This window comes from Peromyscus californicus, unplaced genomic scaffold (assembly GCF_007827085.1).
Source record: "Peromyscus californicus insignis strain IS unplaced genomic scaffold, ASM782708v3 Scaffold_24__1_contigs__length_46423439, whole genome shotgun sequence".
NCBI classification, from domain to species: domain Eukaryota; kingdom Metazoa; phylum Chordata; class Mammalia; order Rodentia; family Cricetidae; genus Peromyscus; species Peromyscus californicus.
In genome coordinates, this window is record NW_026294535.1 from 21114188 (window position 1) to 21135095 (window position 20908).

Consider the following 20908-nt stretch of genomic DNA (forward strand, 5'->3'; position numbering starts at 1 on the left):
CTCCCCTCCAAGTTCTGAGACTACAGGCCTGCATCATCACTTGTAGCTTTTACAGCCTTAATCTTTTATTTGAGACAGGCTAAGTTTTCTAGGTTAGTGCTCTACTATGTTTAATGCACCATACTAATATTTACAGTGAAGTTTAATTTTACCAGAATATTGACATTTTTCTTTTGAAAGATTTTTGTCTTTGTGAGCTATAGAGATAATGGTGGTCTGTGCTTAGAATCAAAGAGCTGTGTGGCCTGGGTGGGGGGCGATAAATAGATCCATAGACTTTGCTGGGCAGCCAACCTAGCCGAAATCAGTGATTCCCAGACTAACAAGTGACCACTTCTCAAACAACACTGTGTTAAAAAAATAAAAAGACAAAAATTGTGTGGTTAGAGAAGGGGTGTTGGATCTGGGAAGAGTTGGGGAAGGAAGTGATTATGATCAAAACACACTATATAAAACTGTTAAAGAACTACTAGAAAAAATAAGGCAGAGGGTTCCTGAAGAATGACATCAAACGATGATTTCTGACTTCAACATAACACACACACACACACACACACACACACACACACACACACACACACACACGTGCATTTGTACACCTCCCCAAAATGCAGATGCACGCATGTGTGCACACGCGCATGTGCACACACACAGATTTTTTTATATTTAAAAGTGATTTTTTAATATATTAAAAAAATCTTTTATACACAGTAAATATAAAATAGAAATTCTGAAGAACTGCTTGTTTCTTCTACTAGATACAGACTTTACTTACTAGTAAGTGATAATATTAGTTGTTTAAACATCTAAAATTCACCTTAAATATTGTTTATATTTTCCAATGTACCACATCTATATTAACACACTAACTCCTGACCAAGATGTCTCATGTCTAGTTAATAGTGACAAATAATAGATTTTGTTGTATTTGCTATAATTCTAAGGATGATATTCCTATGAATTCAGTCAACCTAAATAATGTGAACACGAAATAAATTTATGTTTGCATTAATCAGAATACTTCAAAATAAAACATGAGAATTATTGATGGCTTTCTTTCTTTCTTTGTTCATAATAAATATGTCAAATAACAAATGGCTTCCATTTTCAGTTTTGTTTTTATATGATGGCCATATTTTGCAAGAAGTTAAATGGGCTAAGGTCCTCATATGTGAAAATTTAAGTCACATTTATCATCATGAAATTTTAACCCAGAATTTTAGCTGTGAATTTTATAAAAAAAAAAAATTAAAACAAATCTATATATTGACACAGCCACAAACACTGGATACTATACTTTTTTTTAAAATGAAGTCAAGGAGGCTGCATGGTTTGTGTGTTAGTCTTAGGCATAACAGAATAGAGTTCTTCCTAAACACTTTATGGTGAAAATTATAAAGAACAATTAAATCCACGCTGTATGAAAGCCTCTGGCAATGTGATGTATTGGCTTTTGGCTATGAAGCTGTATTTGTTTTAGCACAATTAACCCAGGTTTCACTTTTCAAGATATGTTTACGGTACAGAAATCTAATTTAAAGAAAATGACCTCACCATTTCAGGGTTCTGGAACTAGTTGCTTCTGGAACGCCAACTTGTGTATGAAGCCACTGGTAGGTGTATTCACGACTCCTTTCTGACTTTTCATTCACGGTGGTCGGCTTGGAGAGGGCATCTTCCTCCTCGTCTTGGGAAGAAATGTGTAACATTCGTCACTCTAAGAATTCAAACCAGGGCCGGTAGCTCACACGATGTCAAGAATTTCATCATAATAAAAGAAATATTGACTAACACATGGTGACTAAATAATGTCAGTTGTTAAAAACTAAGCATTTCCTCTATTGCAGCTTCAATCACATCTACTTTGAAGAATAAAAGAAAATTTCTAATGCAGCTACCATTGTTTAAAAATAGTATCAATTAGAAAACTCGGTTGTTTTGTTGAGACAATAGATTTTCTTATATTAACAGTCTTGCTTTTCAGCTTATTTTAAAATCTAATTGTCCTTACACCATCCTCATATACAATAGAACTTATAGATTACAACCAAGGCATTTAAAACAGATTTTTGATTTTACAGAATTGAGCTTTGTATAAGCTAGTATTATTTTCAGTTATTAATAGTTCACAGTAGTTATTCAAAACAATAAATTTCACTGTGATATTTGCATACATGGTAGAGGAAGGAACTGATTCTCAAAAGTTGTCCAATGACCTACACATACCACATGCTGTGGCACAGGAGAGTTCACATTCAGCGCACATCCAAAGTAAGTGTACAAGTATAGAACGTGCTAAATGAAATCTTTATGTTAAATTATAAGAATCTCTCTGTCTCTGTTTCTCTCTCAGCATGTGTGTGTGTATGTAGGTGTGTGTGTGTGCGTGTGTGTGTGTGTGTGTATGTGTGTGTGCGTGTGTATATGTGTGTGTATGCGTGTGTGTATGTGTGTGTATATGCATGTGTGTGTGTGTGTGTGTGTGTGTGTGTGTGTGTGTGTGTGTGTGTTTAGAAAACCCTGCAGACATTGCTACTATGTCAGTGTTCCACATTTCAGTATTCCATCTTTACTTTGTAGAATTGTTTAGCACTGTGGGCTTGCTCTATTATATTGCTGCTTTTGTGGGGTGCTCATGATTGACCAGGGCTTGCTGGCGTTGTATTGTAAGCTTGATAGATTGTGTGTTTCTAATGACAATTCACGGTAACTAAGCTGACAAATATATAAAACTATAAAATCTCATGGTTAAAAATGCCATTTTTTTTCCAGGTGCAGCAGTAATTACAGCATTTAGAAGTGCTGACTCAAATTGCAAGTTCAAGGTTCATCTGGGCCACATAAAAATCGTCAGGCAAGCCAGAGAAAGATATTGAGGAGGCATTTAAATAAAAGGGAGTAAATAAGTCAAAGAAAATTGAATGTTAACTTATTAATTTGAGACACCTCAATGCTTGACTTAGAATCAGAATGTTTTTATGCTTTTTGGAAAATGAAGCATGTCTTCAAACTCTTACTAAAGGTGTATAATACACTTCTGTATACACACAAATTTTAACATGCTTAATGCTGAATACAATGAGAATGAACATCTTCCATCTTTTTCCCTGTAAAGGTCTGAGAAATGACTCTGGTTTTCAATTCAAGAAGATGTTAGAGCCAATATTTAGGAAAGTCTAAAGGAAAGGTGCTTGTTTCTCTAATGTCTGAGTAACTGTTGCTTCTGATGCTATCACATAATTCTAAAATGTCCACAGCTCCTGCCAAGCAATCTCCAGGCTACCCTTCATTAGTTACAACTGGAGGAAGAATTCCCTCACATGCCTGGGCTGGCCAATGAATTCATGGGCAGAGAAGCATTTGATACATATCGAAAGTGTAAAGCAGACTGGCACAAAAGGAAGATGTGTTGCCATAGTTACTCTACAAAGTGAAGTGTCTCCTCTGCAGATCCTGGGTTCTGAACTACCCTTCGTGATTGACCACACCAGATACAGTTCAGTGATGTGAAACAGTAAGACTTCAGTGAGTCTGATGGTCAGCTGAGCAAAGGCTCAATGCTTACCTATCCTTAATATGTAGGAAATGTTCTAATAAGTGTATCTAGCTTAGTACTATCTGTGGTCTTCTGTTTCTTTAATACTGACATTTACTGCCATAGTAAATTTACTTATCAATGCACTCTTGGCAAATATCTCCAATTCTTCATAACACTAACTGGTTTCACGGCACAACCCAGACAAAGCTCTAAACAATTCCGGTGTAAAGAGCAGATCTGTCACTGTTAGGGAGCAACACATACAAACCATCATTAAACCACAGACTGGTATATGGGCTGAAGCTCAGCATAAGAAACAGACCAAGTACAATGTGAACTTGGCTGACTCTGACCCAAAAGCAGTTTAAAATAGAAGGATGTGGTTCCGTCCCAGCTCAACCACCCCAAGATTATCCTGTCACTGAGGAGAACACCCAAAGTAAAGTTCACTCTGAATCATACAAAAGGCCCTCTTCAGCATCTTTGTTTGGAAAAATCACAGAGGCTGAGATTGCTTTACAGGTCTCTGGTCATGTTGTTTCATAAGCCTCTCCATTCAGTGTTAAAGCAAGCATCATTCTGCCTGTAGGAGGCTGAATCCAGGACCCACTGTCCTTTACTTTGCATCCTGCTTTACCTGTTTACCTGTTCTCTGAACCTCAGAAAGACGACTTCATTGGCTACTAGCTAATCTTTGGTGACTTTAAACCAGAGCTTTGAGTAATTTTAATTAAAACGGTTGTTGGACTCAATAATAAACTGCTATGTCATTACTATAGACAAGAAAAGAAAACCTGAAAAACAAATTCCACTTTGCAAAGGCAGCTACTTTGTAGCACTTTAAGGTAAGTTGTTTTTTTTTTTCCCATAAAACTGCTTGTTTTCACTTCAATTTACATTAGAATATGGATTCTTTATGTTCTGTTTTCCAGTTGGTTGCAACACAAACATTATATGCAACATAATTCTCATCTTAAATAAAGTTTTTGTTGATTAATATAAAATACCAAGTTGTCTGGTGATCAGATTTTTTTTCAAATTTATTTTAATTGTGTGTTTGTTTGCATGCAAATGTGTGCATCATATGCATGCAATGCCCTTGAAAGCCAATACAGAGTGACAGCAATCCTGGAAATGAGTTCCAAATGATTGGAGTTGTCGTGTGAATGTTGGGAATTAAATTCCAGTCCTCTACAAGAGCAGCAAATGTCTTTAACCTCAGAGCTATCTCTCTAGCCTCCTGATGATGAGGTTTTTATCATACCATTTAATTTATTTTCAGGTGATTTTAGCAAAAAAAATGTCTAAAATTATAAATATTTTGGGAAACTTGGTATTTGCATATAGTGCCCTAGACATTTTTCACAAATATTGTTTATTGAATTCTTGCTTCATGTTGGCATGTTAAATACTTTAAAAGTTATTGATAATTGGACAATATTGTCTAATTATGGCTGTGATTTACTTTGTTACTGCTAGGTAAACAACATTAGCTCATATAGTTATTTACTAACTTTATATTATATACTGTGAAAAATGCTTCTCATACTTTCAAATTAGAAACTACCTAAATCACATAGCATCTTCCTTTATGTTTTTAACAAAGCATAGGGCCTTTCTCTATTATTAATGACAAACATATTTTTTCTTAGTCATTGTTGATTTCAATTTCTATTCTCTTTTCAAAAAGACCATCTTTCTAGGCATGCATATTTGTGTGTGTCTTAAATATCTTCCAGAGTATATGCCATTTTTTCTCTCATGGCTTGCATCTCTAAATTCAATACACTGCATGTAGTGTAGCACTCCAGGAAGAAAGTCTATACATTTTCGGTGATTTTTCTTCTACAACAAGACTCTTCAATTTATCCTTTGTCCTTATTTGTCACTTTCTGTTCTTTTGTAATTTACTGCAACCTGTTATATCCTGAACCTAAGATAGGCGTGGTGGCTCACCCTTATATTCCCATCATCCTAGAGATTACAGTAAGGGGATTGGTGTGAATTTAAAGCTAGCCTGAGCTATAAGAGTAAGATGTGACTCAACCAACTCCAAGCAAATATAAGACTTTAAATTTCCTTATCTTTCAAATACATTCATTCATTACTGTCATTCACTTCTCTGCTAAATTAAATTACACAGGCCAATTTTCTTCTCTCAAATACCATATAAACCACATTTTTATTGCTTCCCTTCAGGTTATTTAATGTATTTTTTTAGATGTTGGTTTGCTGGGGTCTACATAGTTGAACCTCTTATTATATGCATCACAATGTGCTGGCTTATGATAATGACTGAATAGACAGAGTTTTCTGTCTCATAGGGCTAGCAAATTGGAGGGCTAGGAATGAATAACTTCCATCTTACTCCTGGAAATATCTTATATTGTCAGCTTAATTTCAGAAGCTTTACTTGTATTCATCATCATCATCATCATCATCATCATCCTCCTCCTCAAGTTTAATTTTGCTTTTGAACCTTCAAGTCACTGAGACTGGATAGTCTGTAACGATGCCTGGTTATTTTTTACTTAGCACTAATATCTAAACATAAAGTAGAGTAAGTATACCTCCATGATATATCGTTATTATGGTCCCCATTTTCCATGCTTGAACCATTTTGCAAAGGAGTGAACATGCTATCTTTTATCCCCCATTATCTTCCATGCTGAAACCCTTTCTTCCAGCAAGCACCACCACCTCCACTTTCAAGTATTTTATTCTATGTGATTCACTGAGATTGATTAGCATCCAGCAAGAGCACAGATAGGTTGTTTATTGGAGCACAGACTACTTTTCTGTGGCAACATTACTATTTGCCAACAACTATTAATTGTCATTAGAACCTCAGTTAGGGGTGGAGACTCTGTAGCCTCTTCCCTGATGAAATATTGTAGACCTAATATATATATATATATCTCCTATCTATCTGTCTGTCTAGCTATCTAAGCAGACAGACAGGTAGATAGATATATTAACAGGCCTTGTGTAGGTAACCATCAAAACAGCATTGTACAGTTTCTTCAAGTTATTCTTCTACTTCTCTTCCTTTCTTAATGTGGTATCTTGAACTGCTAAATGCTTCAGCAAAATAGTTTATTCTTGATACCAATTCATTGGGCTTATACTATAAATTAACACACTGCTAAATTATGGAGAATTTTGAACTTACTCATGGTTTGAATGAGAATAGCCCCCACATGCTCCTATATTTGCATGCTTTGTCCCCGTTTGATAGAACTGTTTGGGGAGGATTAGGGGGTGTGGCCTGGGTGGAGGAGGTATATCAATGCAGGTGGACTTTAAGGATTCAAAAGCCCATGCCATTCCCACTACCCCAACCCCTGCCTCTCCCCCACCTCTGGTTCTTGTGGATCAGGAAGTAACACTCAGCTACTGCTTAAATGCCATGCTTGCTGGGACCATGCTGGTCACCATGATGATCATAGACTCTAGCCCTCTGCAACCATAAGCCCCAATAAATGTCTTCTTTTAGAAGCTTTCTTGGTCATACTGTCTTATCTTTGCAGTACAAAAGTAAGGAGGACTTTAGACATCACTGTCATTACTCCTCAAAAGTCTTGTTTTCTCTAGATTTTGTCTCCTTACACTTGCCTGTCTTCTACTCTTGTAACCACGTACCACCATCTCCTTTGAGGGCTCAATTCTGGCCAGCCCTTTGGATGTCAGAGTATATTCTTCTCCGGAAGTACTGTCTCTGTACTGTCTTACTCTTAGTTATACTGTCTTGCACACTGACTTCCATTTAAATTCTTCAATCACTATTTTTATCCCCTTGTGAGAAAAAAATGCTTTTGTTATGGTTTGAATCTGTACTGCTCCCAAAGGTTAAAGTGTTCTCCAATGCAGCAGCCTTGAGGATGGAGTGGGCACTAGGGCACAGACTTCACCAATGCATAAATCCATGGGTAGTGCAATGGTTGGATGGCCAATGGAGGTAGCAGTAAGCCTAGCTGGACGGGTCACTAAAAGATGAGACTTTGAAAAGTATTTCTTGTCACTGGTCGGTCTCTCTCTCTCTCTCTCTCTCTCTCTCTCTCTCCCTCCTTCCCTCCCTCCCTCTCTCTGCTTCTCAGCTGCCATGAGGTGAGCAGTTTTGTTCTCACATATCATCTCCAAAGCGATGCTTTGCCTTTCCTTTAGCCTCAGACAACAAACTCTGTAGACTGCAAGCTCTGATACTGTGAGCCAAAATGAGTCTTTCCCTTTTTTTGCTGAATTATCTGTCACATTGATGAAACTTAACATGCCTCTTTCAGATAACCCATCTTACCTCTTCAAACCCACAACTGAAATTCTTGTTCCTCAACTGTCTCTGGATAATATACAAAGTTGTTTTTTTTTAATAGTAGATAAGCCTTGCTTTAGATCTTGAGAGGCATCTTTTAAATTCCTACCCTAATCCACCAGACATACCATAGTTACCCAGCTTCTTGTACCTGAAAGCTTTTTCTTCAATAATGATATTTCTGCTTCAAGTTTTCAAGTATCAGTTTATAAAAACTATTCTTCAGAGTAAACTATCTGACTTTCAACAATGTATTTTATACTTATAGTAGTTATTGGTATGGTTTTAATAGGTTGGATGTATTTGAATATGATTTGAATATTTGGTCCCCAGTTGGCAGTGTTATTTAGGGAGTCTGTGAAGGCATTAGAATATGGTCAGGTGGACTTATGTCATTAGACGTGGGCCTTTGATGGTGCAGTCCAGATTCTGGTTCAAGTTTAGCTTTCTACTTACTGATTCACCAAGACAAAGACACATCTTTTCCTGGTTATATTGCTCTTGTAATACAATATGAACCAAATCAACTTGGGCAGGAAAGAATTTATTTGGCTTATATATCCTGACCATTGTCCATTACTGAGGGCAGCCAAGACAGGCACTCAACCAAAACAGAACTCTGGAAGCAGAAACTGAATCAGAGACCATGGAGGTTGGACCATCTATCTGCTCATGTATGTGTGGCACTGTCTACAGTGGCCAGGGCCTTCACTTATCAATCATTTATCATGAAAATGACCTAGGATTTGCCAATTTGATTGAGGTATTTTCTCAGTTGTGGTTCCTTACCTTTTCCCAGAAGATTCTAACTTGTGTGAAATTGGCAAAACAAAACAAAACAAAAAACTAAAAAACAAAACAAAAAACCCCACTAACTAGCACAATTTACATCTTGTCAACTTTACACATAAAACTCACTATTAATTTAATTTTCAGTGTCATAAGATAAAACATAATATAACTTTAAAAGTCCCATAGCCTTTAAAAATTCACACATGTTAAAAGTACTTAAAAATAATCAACATCTTTTTAAAAACTCTAATATCTCAGTTGGGTGTGGTGATGTATGCCTTTCATCCTAGCACTTGGGAGGCAGAGGCAGGAGGATCTCAGTGAGTTTGAAGTCAGCCTAGTCTACAAAGTAGGTTCCAGGACAGCCATGTCTATTACACCAAGAAACCCTCTCTGGAAAAACAAAAACAAAAAGTTCAATATCTCACAACTGTGGCTCCTGTGAAATAGAAAAAAAAATAGTGAGTTATATAACTCTTTCTCCAGGAGGGCACAACTGGGACAGAGCTACAATTACACCAAAGCAAAATAAAATTCAAATAGTGCAAATAGTTCAGTGTCCAGTGTCTGGAACTCATTCATGATCTTCTGGGTTCTAAAAGCCTTGGGCAGCTCTATGTCTGTTGTATTCTCATAACATACAATTTGTCTTTTAGGCTCATGCTTGCTCTACACCTGCTGCTTTCATAGGTGATCCCCCTACTGTCCTGGCATCCTCCTGGGGTTCTCAATTGCAACTACGGTTCCACTTTCACCAATGACCGCTCTTCAGGGACTCCAACCCTGATGCACAGTGCCAAACTGCAGCTGCCTCTCTATGATTCCTCCATGCTGTCAAAATCAGTAACATGTGGGAGTCTCTTACACATCACCAAGCTTGGCTGCCGGCATATGATGCAGCCTCCTTCACTTCCCAGCTTCTGGACCACAGCTCCTGTGTGCTGACCCTGAACAAATTCTCCCCCAAAGGTTTCACCTCAATGATGCTGTTCTTTCTTAATCAGGGCTAATATCTCAGTCCTATCTAACCAGCATCAATTGTCCCAGGAAATTCAAGTTTTACTTCAGTGGTTCTTGTCTCTTAATCACAGCTGATTCTTCAGCCCCAAGTGACCAGAAACCACAGGCTGTTAATTCTAATATATCACATGAACAGCCCTGATAGTCTTTGCTTCCATCTGAGACTTCATAAGCCAAACCTCCATCATCTGGATCTCTGTCAGTATTATCTTCAAGCCAATCTCAGTAATATCTCCCTCTGTGGTACCAATTTGTCCTAGTTTGCTCCTGTTGCTGTGATAAAACACTGAACCAAAACCCATCAGGGGAGGAAAGTATTTATTTGGTTTATATATCCTAATCACTGTCCATCATAGTGGAAAGTCAAGGCAGGAACTCAAGCTGGGCAGGGACCTGGAGGTAGAAACTGAATCAGAGACCATGGAGGAGTGATGCTTACTGGCTTGCTTCACATGGCTTGCTGAGATTGCATTGTTACAGGGCCTAGGGCCATTGGCTCAGGGATGGCAGCACTCAGAGTGGGCAGGGCCCGCCCACATTAACCATTTACTAACAAAATGTAAAAAGGCCTGTGTGATGGCTGCATTTTCTCAACTGAGGTTTCCTCTTTCCTTATGATTGTAGCTTGTGTCAAGCTGACAAAAATCTCACAAGCACACCCATCCCCAACACGTTGCTACAGACATCAACTATGCTACATTTTCCCTGCCGTGATGAATTGAAGCCATAGACCAAAACAAATCTTTTCTCTGTACCTTGCTCCATTAGGTATTATGTCAAAACAACTAGAGTAGGAACTAGTAAAAGGATGCTCCTTTCAAGGGATCCTATAAGAGCTCCAGGACACCTTTCTTTATATCATATATTTTTTTTTTTCCCGAGAACAGGGTTTCTCTGTGTAGTTTAGCGCCTTTCCTGGATCTCTATAGACCAGGCTGGCCTCGAACTCATAGAGATCCGCCTGCCTCTGCCTCCCGAGTGCTGGGATTAAAGGCATGCATCACCACCGCCCAGCTATAATTTCCTATTTTTAATGTGTGTTTTGCCTCTTAATATAAGCTCTTGATAATATTAATGCATAATATGACATCACTCAGGAAACATCAGTGAAAGAGGAGCATTTGCCATAATTGTTCTTTCTGCATTTAAAAAGTGCAGAGCTCTCCTCTTAAATCCATTGGACAGGCTCACATTTTCCCCTGACAACAGGGCCAGCTCTAGTATGCTCCCCAGTAGAGGTATAGGGCCCACTCTCCCATGTGCCATAGCTGGTGAGGGGCAGGGCCAGCTCTCCCATTCTTGTGACCCTGGGGCCAACTCTCCCACCTGTGTCAAGGAGTGGGGGTGGTGAGGGCATCTTTCCCTCACCCATGCCACTGTATGGCAGAGGAGGCCGGGCAGAATCAGCTTTCCTGCTCTCATGTCCTCTGGGCTAGCTTAGCTGCACCCCCAAAAGGGTCAGCTCCGCTAAGCTGCTCTGGGGAGGTGCAGGGTCCACTTTCCCAAGTGCTGCTGATGGTAGGGGGGAGTGCCAATTCTCCCACTCTCATGATCTCAGGACCAGCTCTCCCATTGCCACAGGCAGCAAGGAGCAGGGGAGGGGGGGAAGGTCTTCTCTCCTTAGCTCACTCTACCATTTAGCAGATGAGGGGTAGGGCCAGATCTCTCAGACATGTTTGCGGGGTGGGAAATCATCTGTGCCTGTGTCAGCTTGTATGCTAAGTGGTGGCATAGGTGAGGGAAATATGCCCTCCCACCCCACCTAATTTACCATCTGTGGTAGGTCTCAGGGGCATGAGAATGAAAGGGCTGGCCCTGCCCATCACTAACTGCAGCAATCTGGAGTGGTGAGCGTTGCTCCTTGCCTGGGTAAAACAGTAGAGCTGGCCCTGGTGGTTGTGAGTACAAGAGTGGACAAGCTGGACTTAAGGGCGTGAGAGCGGAACTGGCCCAGCTCCTTGCTGCATGCTGCATCGGGAGAGATAGCTGGGGTAGTGTTGGAGAGCTCACCTGAGTGGTGATGATGAAGGAAAGATGGTGGGCTGATTAACCCAGCTACGACCCAGGCCCAGAACTAGGGCTACGAGTTAGCCCACCCCAACATCCAGGCGGACCTGCAGATTCAAAGCTACATGATCTCCACGACACAGGACAACAGCAGGATATCCAAGAGGAGTCTCAGTGAGAGCTTATTATCAATAGTGTAGCAGAAGCCAGAATCCTCCAACCAGACCAATGACTCATTGCAATGAATACTTACAGGTAAAGATGTATGGACTAAAGAGTATACCGTGTGACTCACTGGGCCGCACTACAGCTTCCACACCAAGATTTGTTTGTTTTTGATTTTACTTTTACGTTTGGTTTGTGGAGGAAGGTTGCAAGGGTAGAGGGTGGGAGTGAGGGGATGAGGAGATGGATGGGATTGGGATGCATGATGTGAAATTCTCAAATAATAAATAGTTAGAAAAAAGGTACAGAGTTATAATGCAAAGGCTTTTAATGCATAGACAAGCATAAGTGTTACAGAAAATAGCGTATGTCTAAAAATGATTAACTTAATTACTAGAGTAGAAAGGAACATTAACTCTGAAAGTCAGAATTACATTAGAATAATAATAATAAAAAAGACAACTAAAACTAGCAAATCCAAACATGGAACCAAAAAGATAACCTCTTCATAGTTCCACAGCATATATAAGCCTAGAGGAGAGCAGTTTCACTTGAGAGGTTCATCAAAAGAAATGAAGTAATTTAAAAATTCATGGAAATATTATTCTTTTCTTCATAAAAGGCAATAAAAGGTACTCATTAAATCCATATGCTTCAAATAAATCAAATTTCTAAATTTTCTGCATAATATCCTATACGGAGGGAAATTAAGATTCAATTATCATTTAGGGCACAGAGAAATAAACTAAGTAGTTATATTTTTAATTCACATGGTGACTTTCCCATGACTGTTTCCTTTTCAACTAATGGCTTTTCTCAGTAATATAATTTTGAAATAGTCTTGGTTTCATGAACAGAGATGAGTTCATCTGTTTACCAAACGCTTTTGGGGGACATTGTTGTGGCTACACAAAATGCTTCTTCTCATGCTGTGAAATATTTTAAGTCATTTTGATAAATGGGTGACTCTACGTAGCTCAGGCTGGAAATACTAAAAAACTGCTTTATAAAGCATAAGTGGTTTGGATGTGTTTAGTAAAGAAATTATTACCTCATAGCTCACAAATAAAGGACAACTGAAAGTGGAATTTGGCATAAATACACTAAGAGAATTTGAGTTTCATTAGCATCTATATAAATACTTGTTGATAGGCTGTTTACGGCTTCTTCCTTAACCAAGCCAATCTGTGGCTGGAAAGCCTACAGTATTGGCAGGAAACCAGTAACTCTCTCGGTGCCATTTGAATGTGACAGCAACATCACTATTCTTTAAAGACGTATTTAAGTATACATGCGCTGGACCACTAAGGGAAAAAAAATGACTTCATGAATAAAGACAAGGATTGTTGGTAAAAAGATTAAAAACAGAAACTTTGGGAGGGTAGCCAAAAATACATATGTAAGGTCAAAGGCTAACTACAGCATTAATCATTCTTTACTCAGTTCATTCAATTTTTATGGCCAAACAGATTTTAAAAAAATAGAATGAAAGATACTTGTGAGTTTCTGATATTTGAATTAACTCTTAAAACTGGGCTATGAGGAGGCACACAAGGAGCATAAATGACTTTTATGAATGCAAAAATAAATAAATAACAAACAAATAAAAATACTTAAGAAGCTCTATATATAAAGTAGTTGATATTTTAAAGATCTTTTTTTTTTTTTGGTTTTTCGAGACAGGGTTTCTCTGTGTAGTTTTGGTGCCTGTCCTGGAGCTCACTCTGTAGCCCAGGCTGGCCTCGAACTCACAGAGATCCGCCTGGCTCTGCCTCCCGAGTGCTGAGATTAAAGGCGTGCGCCACCACCGCCCGGCTGATATTTTAAAGATCTTTTAAACATAGAATTGCTTGGTGCATTGAATACTTGTGAAATAACAGAATAAATCCTTTAATAAAGTGTTTATTATCCAATTATAAAAAAAAACAGACTATCTAGTTCTTCCAAAATATAACATGTTTTTGACATTGTGTTCTCAAGTGACCTGTGCCTCTTTGCTCATGTGGGTATAGTGTATTCTTGAAGGTTTCCTCCCTGACAGTCACAAAAATTGGAAAAAAAAAATACTTAGGTGCCTTAGATAACATATACATGAACACCTGTAACCCTGCCTGGGACTTGGTTAAAGTAAGGAAGACAAGAGAGACATTTTCCTGGCACAAAAAAAAAAAAAAAAAATTGAAGGGAGTGCAAAGATCCTCAGCTATCAAAATAAACAGTTTACTGTTATATTTCTTTTCTTTTTTTTTTTTTTTTTTTTTTTTTGGTTTTTCGAGACAGGGTTTCTCTGTGTAGCTTTGCGCCTTTCCTGGAACTCACTTGGTAGCCCAGGCTGGCCTCGAACTCACAGAGATCCTCCTGGCTCTGCCTCCCGAGTGCTGGGATTAAAGGCGTGCGCCACCACCGCCCGACATACTGTTATATTTCTTAATAAACATTAATGACAAGAATTTATGATCAACTGTTCAGATTCAGTAACAGCTGTCTGCTAAAACACCTGATGCCTTGGGGCAAAAGTCATACTGATCCTGCCTCCTCCTTGGTGTGTGTTTATTTCTAAGTAATACTATCAAAAGCATCAGCCGGGCGGTGGTGGCGCACGCCTTTAATCCCAGCACTCGGGAGGCAGAGCCAGGCGGATCTCTGTGAGTTCGAGGCCAGCCTGGACTACCAAGTGAGTCCCAGGAAAGGCGCAAAGCTACACAGAGAAACCCTGTCTCGAAAAACCAAAAAAAAAAAAAAAAAAAAAAAAAGCATCAACACGACATCATTTTTAGAACTATCAAGGAGCCATAGGGCTTACATTTTGTTCTATAGTTTCATATGAATCTGACACAGCACTTCATTATCCATGAACAGAGAAGCTGGCTGTGACATATAATGAATTAATTTTGAAAATAACTAATGTAAGTGATGTGTTTGTAGTTATATATCATCTGTCTTTGTATCTGTAAGAAAGTAACTTGCACAGAATAAGCTGGCTTTTCACTTACAGGCCGTGTAGTGACACACAATTGACTTAACCATCTCTCTACTTTTTTTTTTAATCCTTCTTACAGTGAATGTACTAATAATAAAAAATGAATAAGTATACCACCCTTATTATAGAGGTATTTTGTAATTGTATCCATATTGCTATAATTTTCAAAGAAAATGGATTCCATTTTGTGTGGCCTTAACATTGCCTCACTTAGCACAGACCAGTCCTCTTGCAGGGAAAGTACATGTATGAGTTAAAGTTTCCAGGGGTCTACTGGAATGAAGAAAAGACTTCAGCGTTAATCACAATGGGAGGGAGAACAGTTTTCTGGAGGTTACTCCAGGAAGTACTCCTTAGAAAAATTCTAAATCTTCAACAGATATTTTTTAAAAAATATATTTTCTTTCATAATATGTAAGGGTTCTCATGTGTCTTTTATAGAGAAAAATCAATTTCCAAGAGATAAGAAGGGTGTATGGTCCTAATTGATTTTAAGTTATTTCAAATAATTTTTAGCAATTGCTTAGTAATAACCATGAAGGAGGTTCCATTGACATGATTCTCTCCTGTTTCACTCTTTTAATTTAATTATCTTTGGAAAATATTCCTCTGTCTAACTTAGATTCCCTCAGGGAGTGTTAATATGGTAGGTCATCCAAACTAGGGCCCACCCAAAAGAATAATCAAGAATAATGATGTAATTAGGATGGTTTTCAGAATAATATGGTTATATTGACCAAATAAGTATTATTGGCACTTATTTTTATAGCTTATTGTTCTGATTTTGATATAAACATGTACACAGATTTTTACTCTTTGGAGAAAAGACATCTATAATTATAATCATACATATATGTACTTATTAATTGATATCCAAGCTTATGACATAATTTCCTTTACCTGTTCTATTTCAATGGAAAACAGTAAGTGGTACTATAATGATTCATTCAGACTTGGAGATCTAAATAAACTATTGAAGTTTTCTTGATGTCCTTGTAATCATATAATATTACATAACAATATAACAGAATATTCCTCTAGCACACATATCTACACGTTCATAATTAACTTCTCATTGTGCCTATTATAATAGTTCAGTTGTTTCTTTATATTGTTATAGAGCAGTGATTTTTATGTTTTAAATTCAAAACAGATATTCTTCTGTTATGAAAAAGTTCATAGGAAATACTAAATATATCTTAAAATATTGCTTGCATTATAAGCCAATAATAATACAAAGTGTTTTATTTCACACACTGAATAGACACAGCCTGGAGAATATGAAGATATTATTTTTTTTCTGCAGATGAAACTTCAAGAAGATATTTTATTCTTATTCCATTATCACTAAAAAGATGAATTATTATTTAATGTAGCAAAACTTTATTATACCCAGATTATGTCATTTTGATAGATATCACTTCATTAGTGGCAAGTTCAAGACTCCTGATGGATTTTTATGCTGGCAGAAGAAGCCCATGGAGTAGGTTTACACCTACCACAAAAGTCACTCTCAGCTTCAAACAATTACAGAACACACAAAACTTCAACGTAACATATGTATGAGACATTAAGACTCAGAGTTAAATATAAAAAATACATTATAATTATATAAATTAAAATAGAATAAATATCCCATGAGATCTCTGGTAATTTCAAAAGTAGAAAAATCTGCAAATAGAAGCCCTACTAAAGAAATTTCAAGTATAATGACTATACTAAATGATATAATATTAACTTTCTTGATTTATATTTACTGCTTAACTCCTATGTATTTGAGCAGCATAGTTTTTGTTAATCTTAAAAGATGAATTTTTAAAATTATATGTATTTGCCTATGCAGGTGCCCACAGAAGCCAGAAGAGGGCATCAGATCCTCTGGCAGTAGAGTTATGGGTGCTGATGAGCTGAATCAACTGTCATGTTGATCAAGGTCTTTATATTCCCATGAGTTGTTTCCTTAGTTATCAACTGGATATGTCAGCCAGAGACTCAGTGAATACTGGTCACTAAACATGTAAATATAATTACTTACTTACTGACTAAGACAATGTCATATTCACTTTTCCCCTCAACTTTTATCATTCTTTGTGGATCTCAAATTATGCATCCAGATCCCACTTATCTCCCTGTCCCCTAGCTTCTGCCCTCTGCCTTTGCAACCTCACCCTCAAAAAAAAAAAAAAAAAGTGAAGCATCTCATCTTGGAAGCTGTAGTGTAGCCTGGTGGGTCACACAGTTTATGCTTTAGGCCATTTATCTTTACTTGTAGAGTTCATTGGTCAGAAGAATGACTCATAGCAAGTGTTAGTTTTTGTTCAATATTATTTGAGAGTTACTGTGTATGTGGCATAATATAGTTCTACTACATTATATTTTAATTATTGCACTGTATTTCATTCAATGGATTTGCTACAGTTTATTCATACCACTCTTGTCTGACACATGGACAGTCCTGTAAGTTCTATGAGTTGTGATAGATGGCAGGTTATGCTGTGGGATGTTCTGTATGGCAAATGTGTTGCTCTGATTGGTCAATAAATAAAACACTGATTGGCCAGTGGGTAGGCAGAAAGTATAGGTGGGACAAGGAGGAGAATAAAGCTGGGAAGTGGAAGGCTGAGTCAGAGACACTGCCAGCCGCCACCATGACAAGCAACATGTGAAGATGCCGGTAAGCCAGGAGCCACGTGGCAAGGTATAGATTTATAGAAATGGATTAATTTAAGCTGTAAGAACAGTTAGCAAGAAGCCTGCCATGGCCATACAGTTTGTAACCAATATAAGTCTCTGTGTTTACTTGGTTGGGTTTGAGCGACTGTGGGACTGGCAGGTGAGAGAGATTTGTCCTGACTGTGGGCCAGGCAGGAAAACTCTAGCTACAAGGTTACATGTACAACAAGAACTTATCTCTTCAGAGTGTATTTTCATTACTTGTGTACTCAAGTTTCCACTCAAAATACAGACTCTATTTGACAAGTTTAGAGTTTGAAACAATATGGTGACATTTTATTTGTGCTGAAATGTGATTTCATTTGTATGTTAATAAATAAAAGTGCCTGGGGGTCAGAGCTAATAGCAAGCCATAGCAGAAGTCTGGCAGCAGTAGCACACACCCTTAATCCCGATCATATGACAGGCAGATCTCTGTGTGTTCAAGGATACCACCAGCATGGAGACACATGACTTTAATCTCAATACCAACCATAGAAGACCTGGAGGTCTGTATAGACAGGCAGTGACAAGGAGGTCATGTGGTTGGGTTTACAACCAATGAGAAGGCAGGAGAGAAAGTCAATAAAAAGACAGATACACAGGAAGTAGGTCTCTTTCTCAGGGGAAGAATGGCAGTGGCAGTGAAGGGTAAGAAAGGGTTTTAGTCTCAGCTCTTAGCTACTTCTCTGACCTCTTGGGCTTTTAACTCTGCATTTGACCCTGTGTTTCTTATTTAATAAGACCATTACATCTACAAAACAATCTACCAAAATTTAATTGAGATTGTCCCTCATCTTTAAGTCAATTTTGGAAAATTAATACCCTAATTGGGTATCTCATGCTAGCAAGTAAAAACAGTACTAAGAATGGGTTACATTTTTAAGCTGTTGGTCAATGAGTTCCCACAGACTCCCAAGCATTAGCATCTACAGAAGTACTGTTGTCTACCCTTCAGAACTTGATAATAAGATCCTGTTGCAGAGGACATTGTATAATTGAGAAATCAATCTGACACTCAGTGGAAGCTTCTTCCCTACTGGCTAGCTCTCATTTTTCTGGAAAGTGCTATGCACACCACCAGAGAAGACAATTAATCATCAACCACACTGAGTTGTTAACTCTGCAAGATACAGCAATGACTAGCCTGACAAGGTATCCCCATTGGTGAAACAGTGGCACTAATGTTACAGAAGTAACCAACCATGTTCTGATTGGATTGAGGTACACTCCATGAGGGTGAAACCCATACATAGGGTTAATGGGATGAAAATCTGTGGCTAGATAGGCCCTTGAGAATACTATTAGTAGATAAAATATTAAAACTACCTTTAATGGCCTATAAGTAAGCATAGGTCAGAGCATCTCTAAACCCTTATCAGAGAACCTTCTTGTAGTGGATGGAAGTTAGCATAGAGACCCTCAACTGGTCAGCCCAGAGAGAATAAGTGTCAGCAGAGTTCACAGTCTTAAATTTGATATATATATATCCCTTTCCCTTGAGGCGCAGAGAAGTTTTAAGGATAGGGATAGAAAGTTTGTAAGAGCTGGGGTGTTGGATAACATCAAGAAAATTGTATTTTTCAGACACAACAGGGAAGTCGCACATATGAACACACAGTGACTGTGACAGCATGTAAAAGATTTGTGCAAGCCAGACAAAACACCAGCACACAAGAAGTAGGTGGGAATGAAATCCCACCCCACCACTAACTGAGGATCTATTGGTATTTGATGGTTCCTGGGAGAGGAAGAATAAGTTTTCTTCAATGATGTAACCCCTGCACAGGTCTACCATATACCACACATGAAGCCCAACTCAAAAAACTACTTGGGCAACACATGATGAGGGCTGCAGAGAAGAGGAAAACTCATAGTTGGGTTGGCAGGGAGGGAAGGGTGGAGATGGTGGTAATGTGAGGAGCTGAGGGTAGGAGAGACTATGTTCAAACTGCATTGTATGAAATTCTCTAAGAGTTAATAAACTATTGTCTTAAAATATTTAAAATTTAAAGTCTTATTTCATAAACATACTTCTAGAAATACCAAGTTTGAAAATAGTGCTGCCTATGCACCACTGGTTTAGATTGTACCCCACCCCCATTAAAACGTCAACTAAGCATAAATGTATGGGTCCCTAACTTGGTTTACTATTCCTAGCCACTGTACAATACCCATTGTCCCACACGTCTCTATATTTAAAGTCCTAATTTTTGCAACTGTTTAATAAATTGTGTACTGATATGGTAAGTTCTCTCACTTTGTCATAAATTGGATTTGGGTCAGTTTGGTTAAGATTTTCTGAGTGTTTGTTTTTTCCTTCCAATAATTTTTTCGCATACATTGACATAAAGTAATTATAACATCTGTTATTCCACCCATTTTTCCATCCACAAGGCTGTGTAATTTTCTCATGAAGAAAACTTGCCAATATACATCCAATTTATTAATGTTTTTGGCTTTGCTAAATTTAGCTTTACAGGTGCAAAATAGTGTATTTTTTTCAATTTTATTAAGCAGTGATCCTATGAAATGAAATGTTCTGACATTGTATAATTACTTTTTAAAAAGATCATTATAATTTTTTATACTTGTAATTTCTAGCAACTTTTAAATTTATAACCAATTGAGTTTCATTTCAGTTTGCTTAGTGTTATTTACTTCCAACTTAATAGCATTACATTCAGGGAATGCACTATACAATTGTTTCATTCTTACCAACTTTCAGTTCTTATTTAAAAACAATACACCTTCAGGCTTGGTTAATATCATTTTGTGCTTCAGGATAACATACTTTTCAGTCAATAAATGTTCTATATAAGATCTTCAACTATAATTTATTATGTTTATCAAATCATATCCTTAGTGATTCTCTTGAATATTCTTTAAGTTACTGAAGGAAATGTCATTAAAACTTCCTGATATAATTGTTGAAATTTGTTCTTGCTACAACTTTAATTTTTTTACTTATATTACCATTGTGTGTTATACTACTTCATACAAAATTCAGTGCATTAGAAATGTGTTAGTTATTTTCCTCCTCATCTTGACAAATACATGACATTATACCACCAAGGAAGGATGATTTATTTTGATCCATGGCGTCACTGAGTTTAGTCCATGGTCACTTGTCTTTGTATGTTTGGATCACATTGCAGAGGACCTGCATCACTTCATGTTGGACTAGGAAGCAGAGAGAGGAAAGACTAACCAGCTACACTGCTTGTCATATACTGGTTTGACTCCTAGGTTTCCATGTGAAATGTTGGCCCAAGTATCCATAAACTTATACTTCTTATATTTTTGGATTTACAATATTTGTTTGTATTTAAGTTGTGGAGGTAACATCAAGGTGTACTATATGATCAAGCCTTAACCAGGCTAT

At 37.7% G+C, this 20908-nt stretch overlaps 1 protein-coding gene across 9 annotated transcripts in view; it reads right to left on the reverse strand.

The window, feature by feature from the left end:
* The window catches only part of Lrriq1 (leucine rich repeats and IQ motif containing 1), a 187597-nt gene that overhangs the window by 27362 nt on the left and 139327 nt on the right, over window positions 1-20908 (reverse strand). For all 9 annotated transcript variants that reach the window (XM_052753245.1, XM_052753239.1, XM_052753244.1 and 6 more), the window contains one exon: window positions 1555-1687. In XM_052753245.1, coding sequence (XP_052609205.1) covers window positions 1555-1687 — 133 coding nt within the window. The remainder of the gene's footprint in view (window positions 1-1554; window positions 1688-20908) is intronic.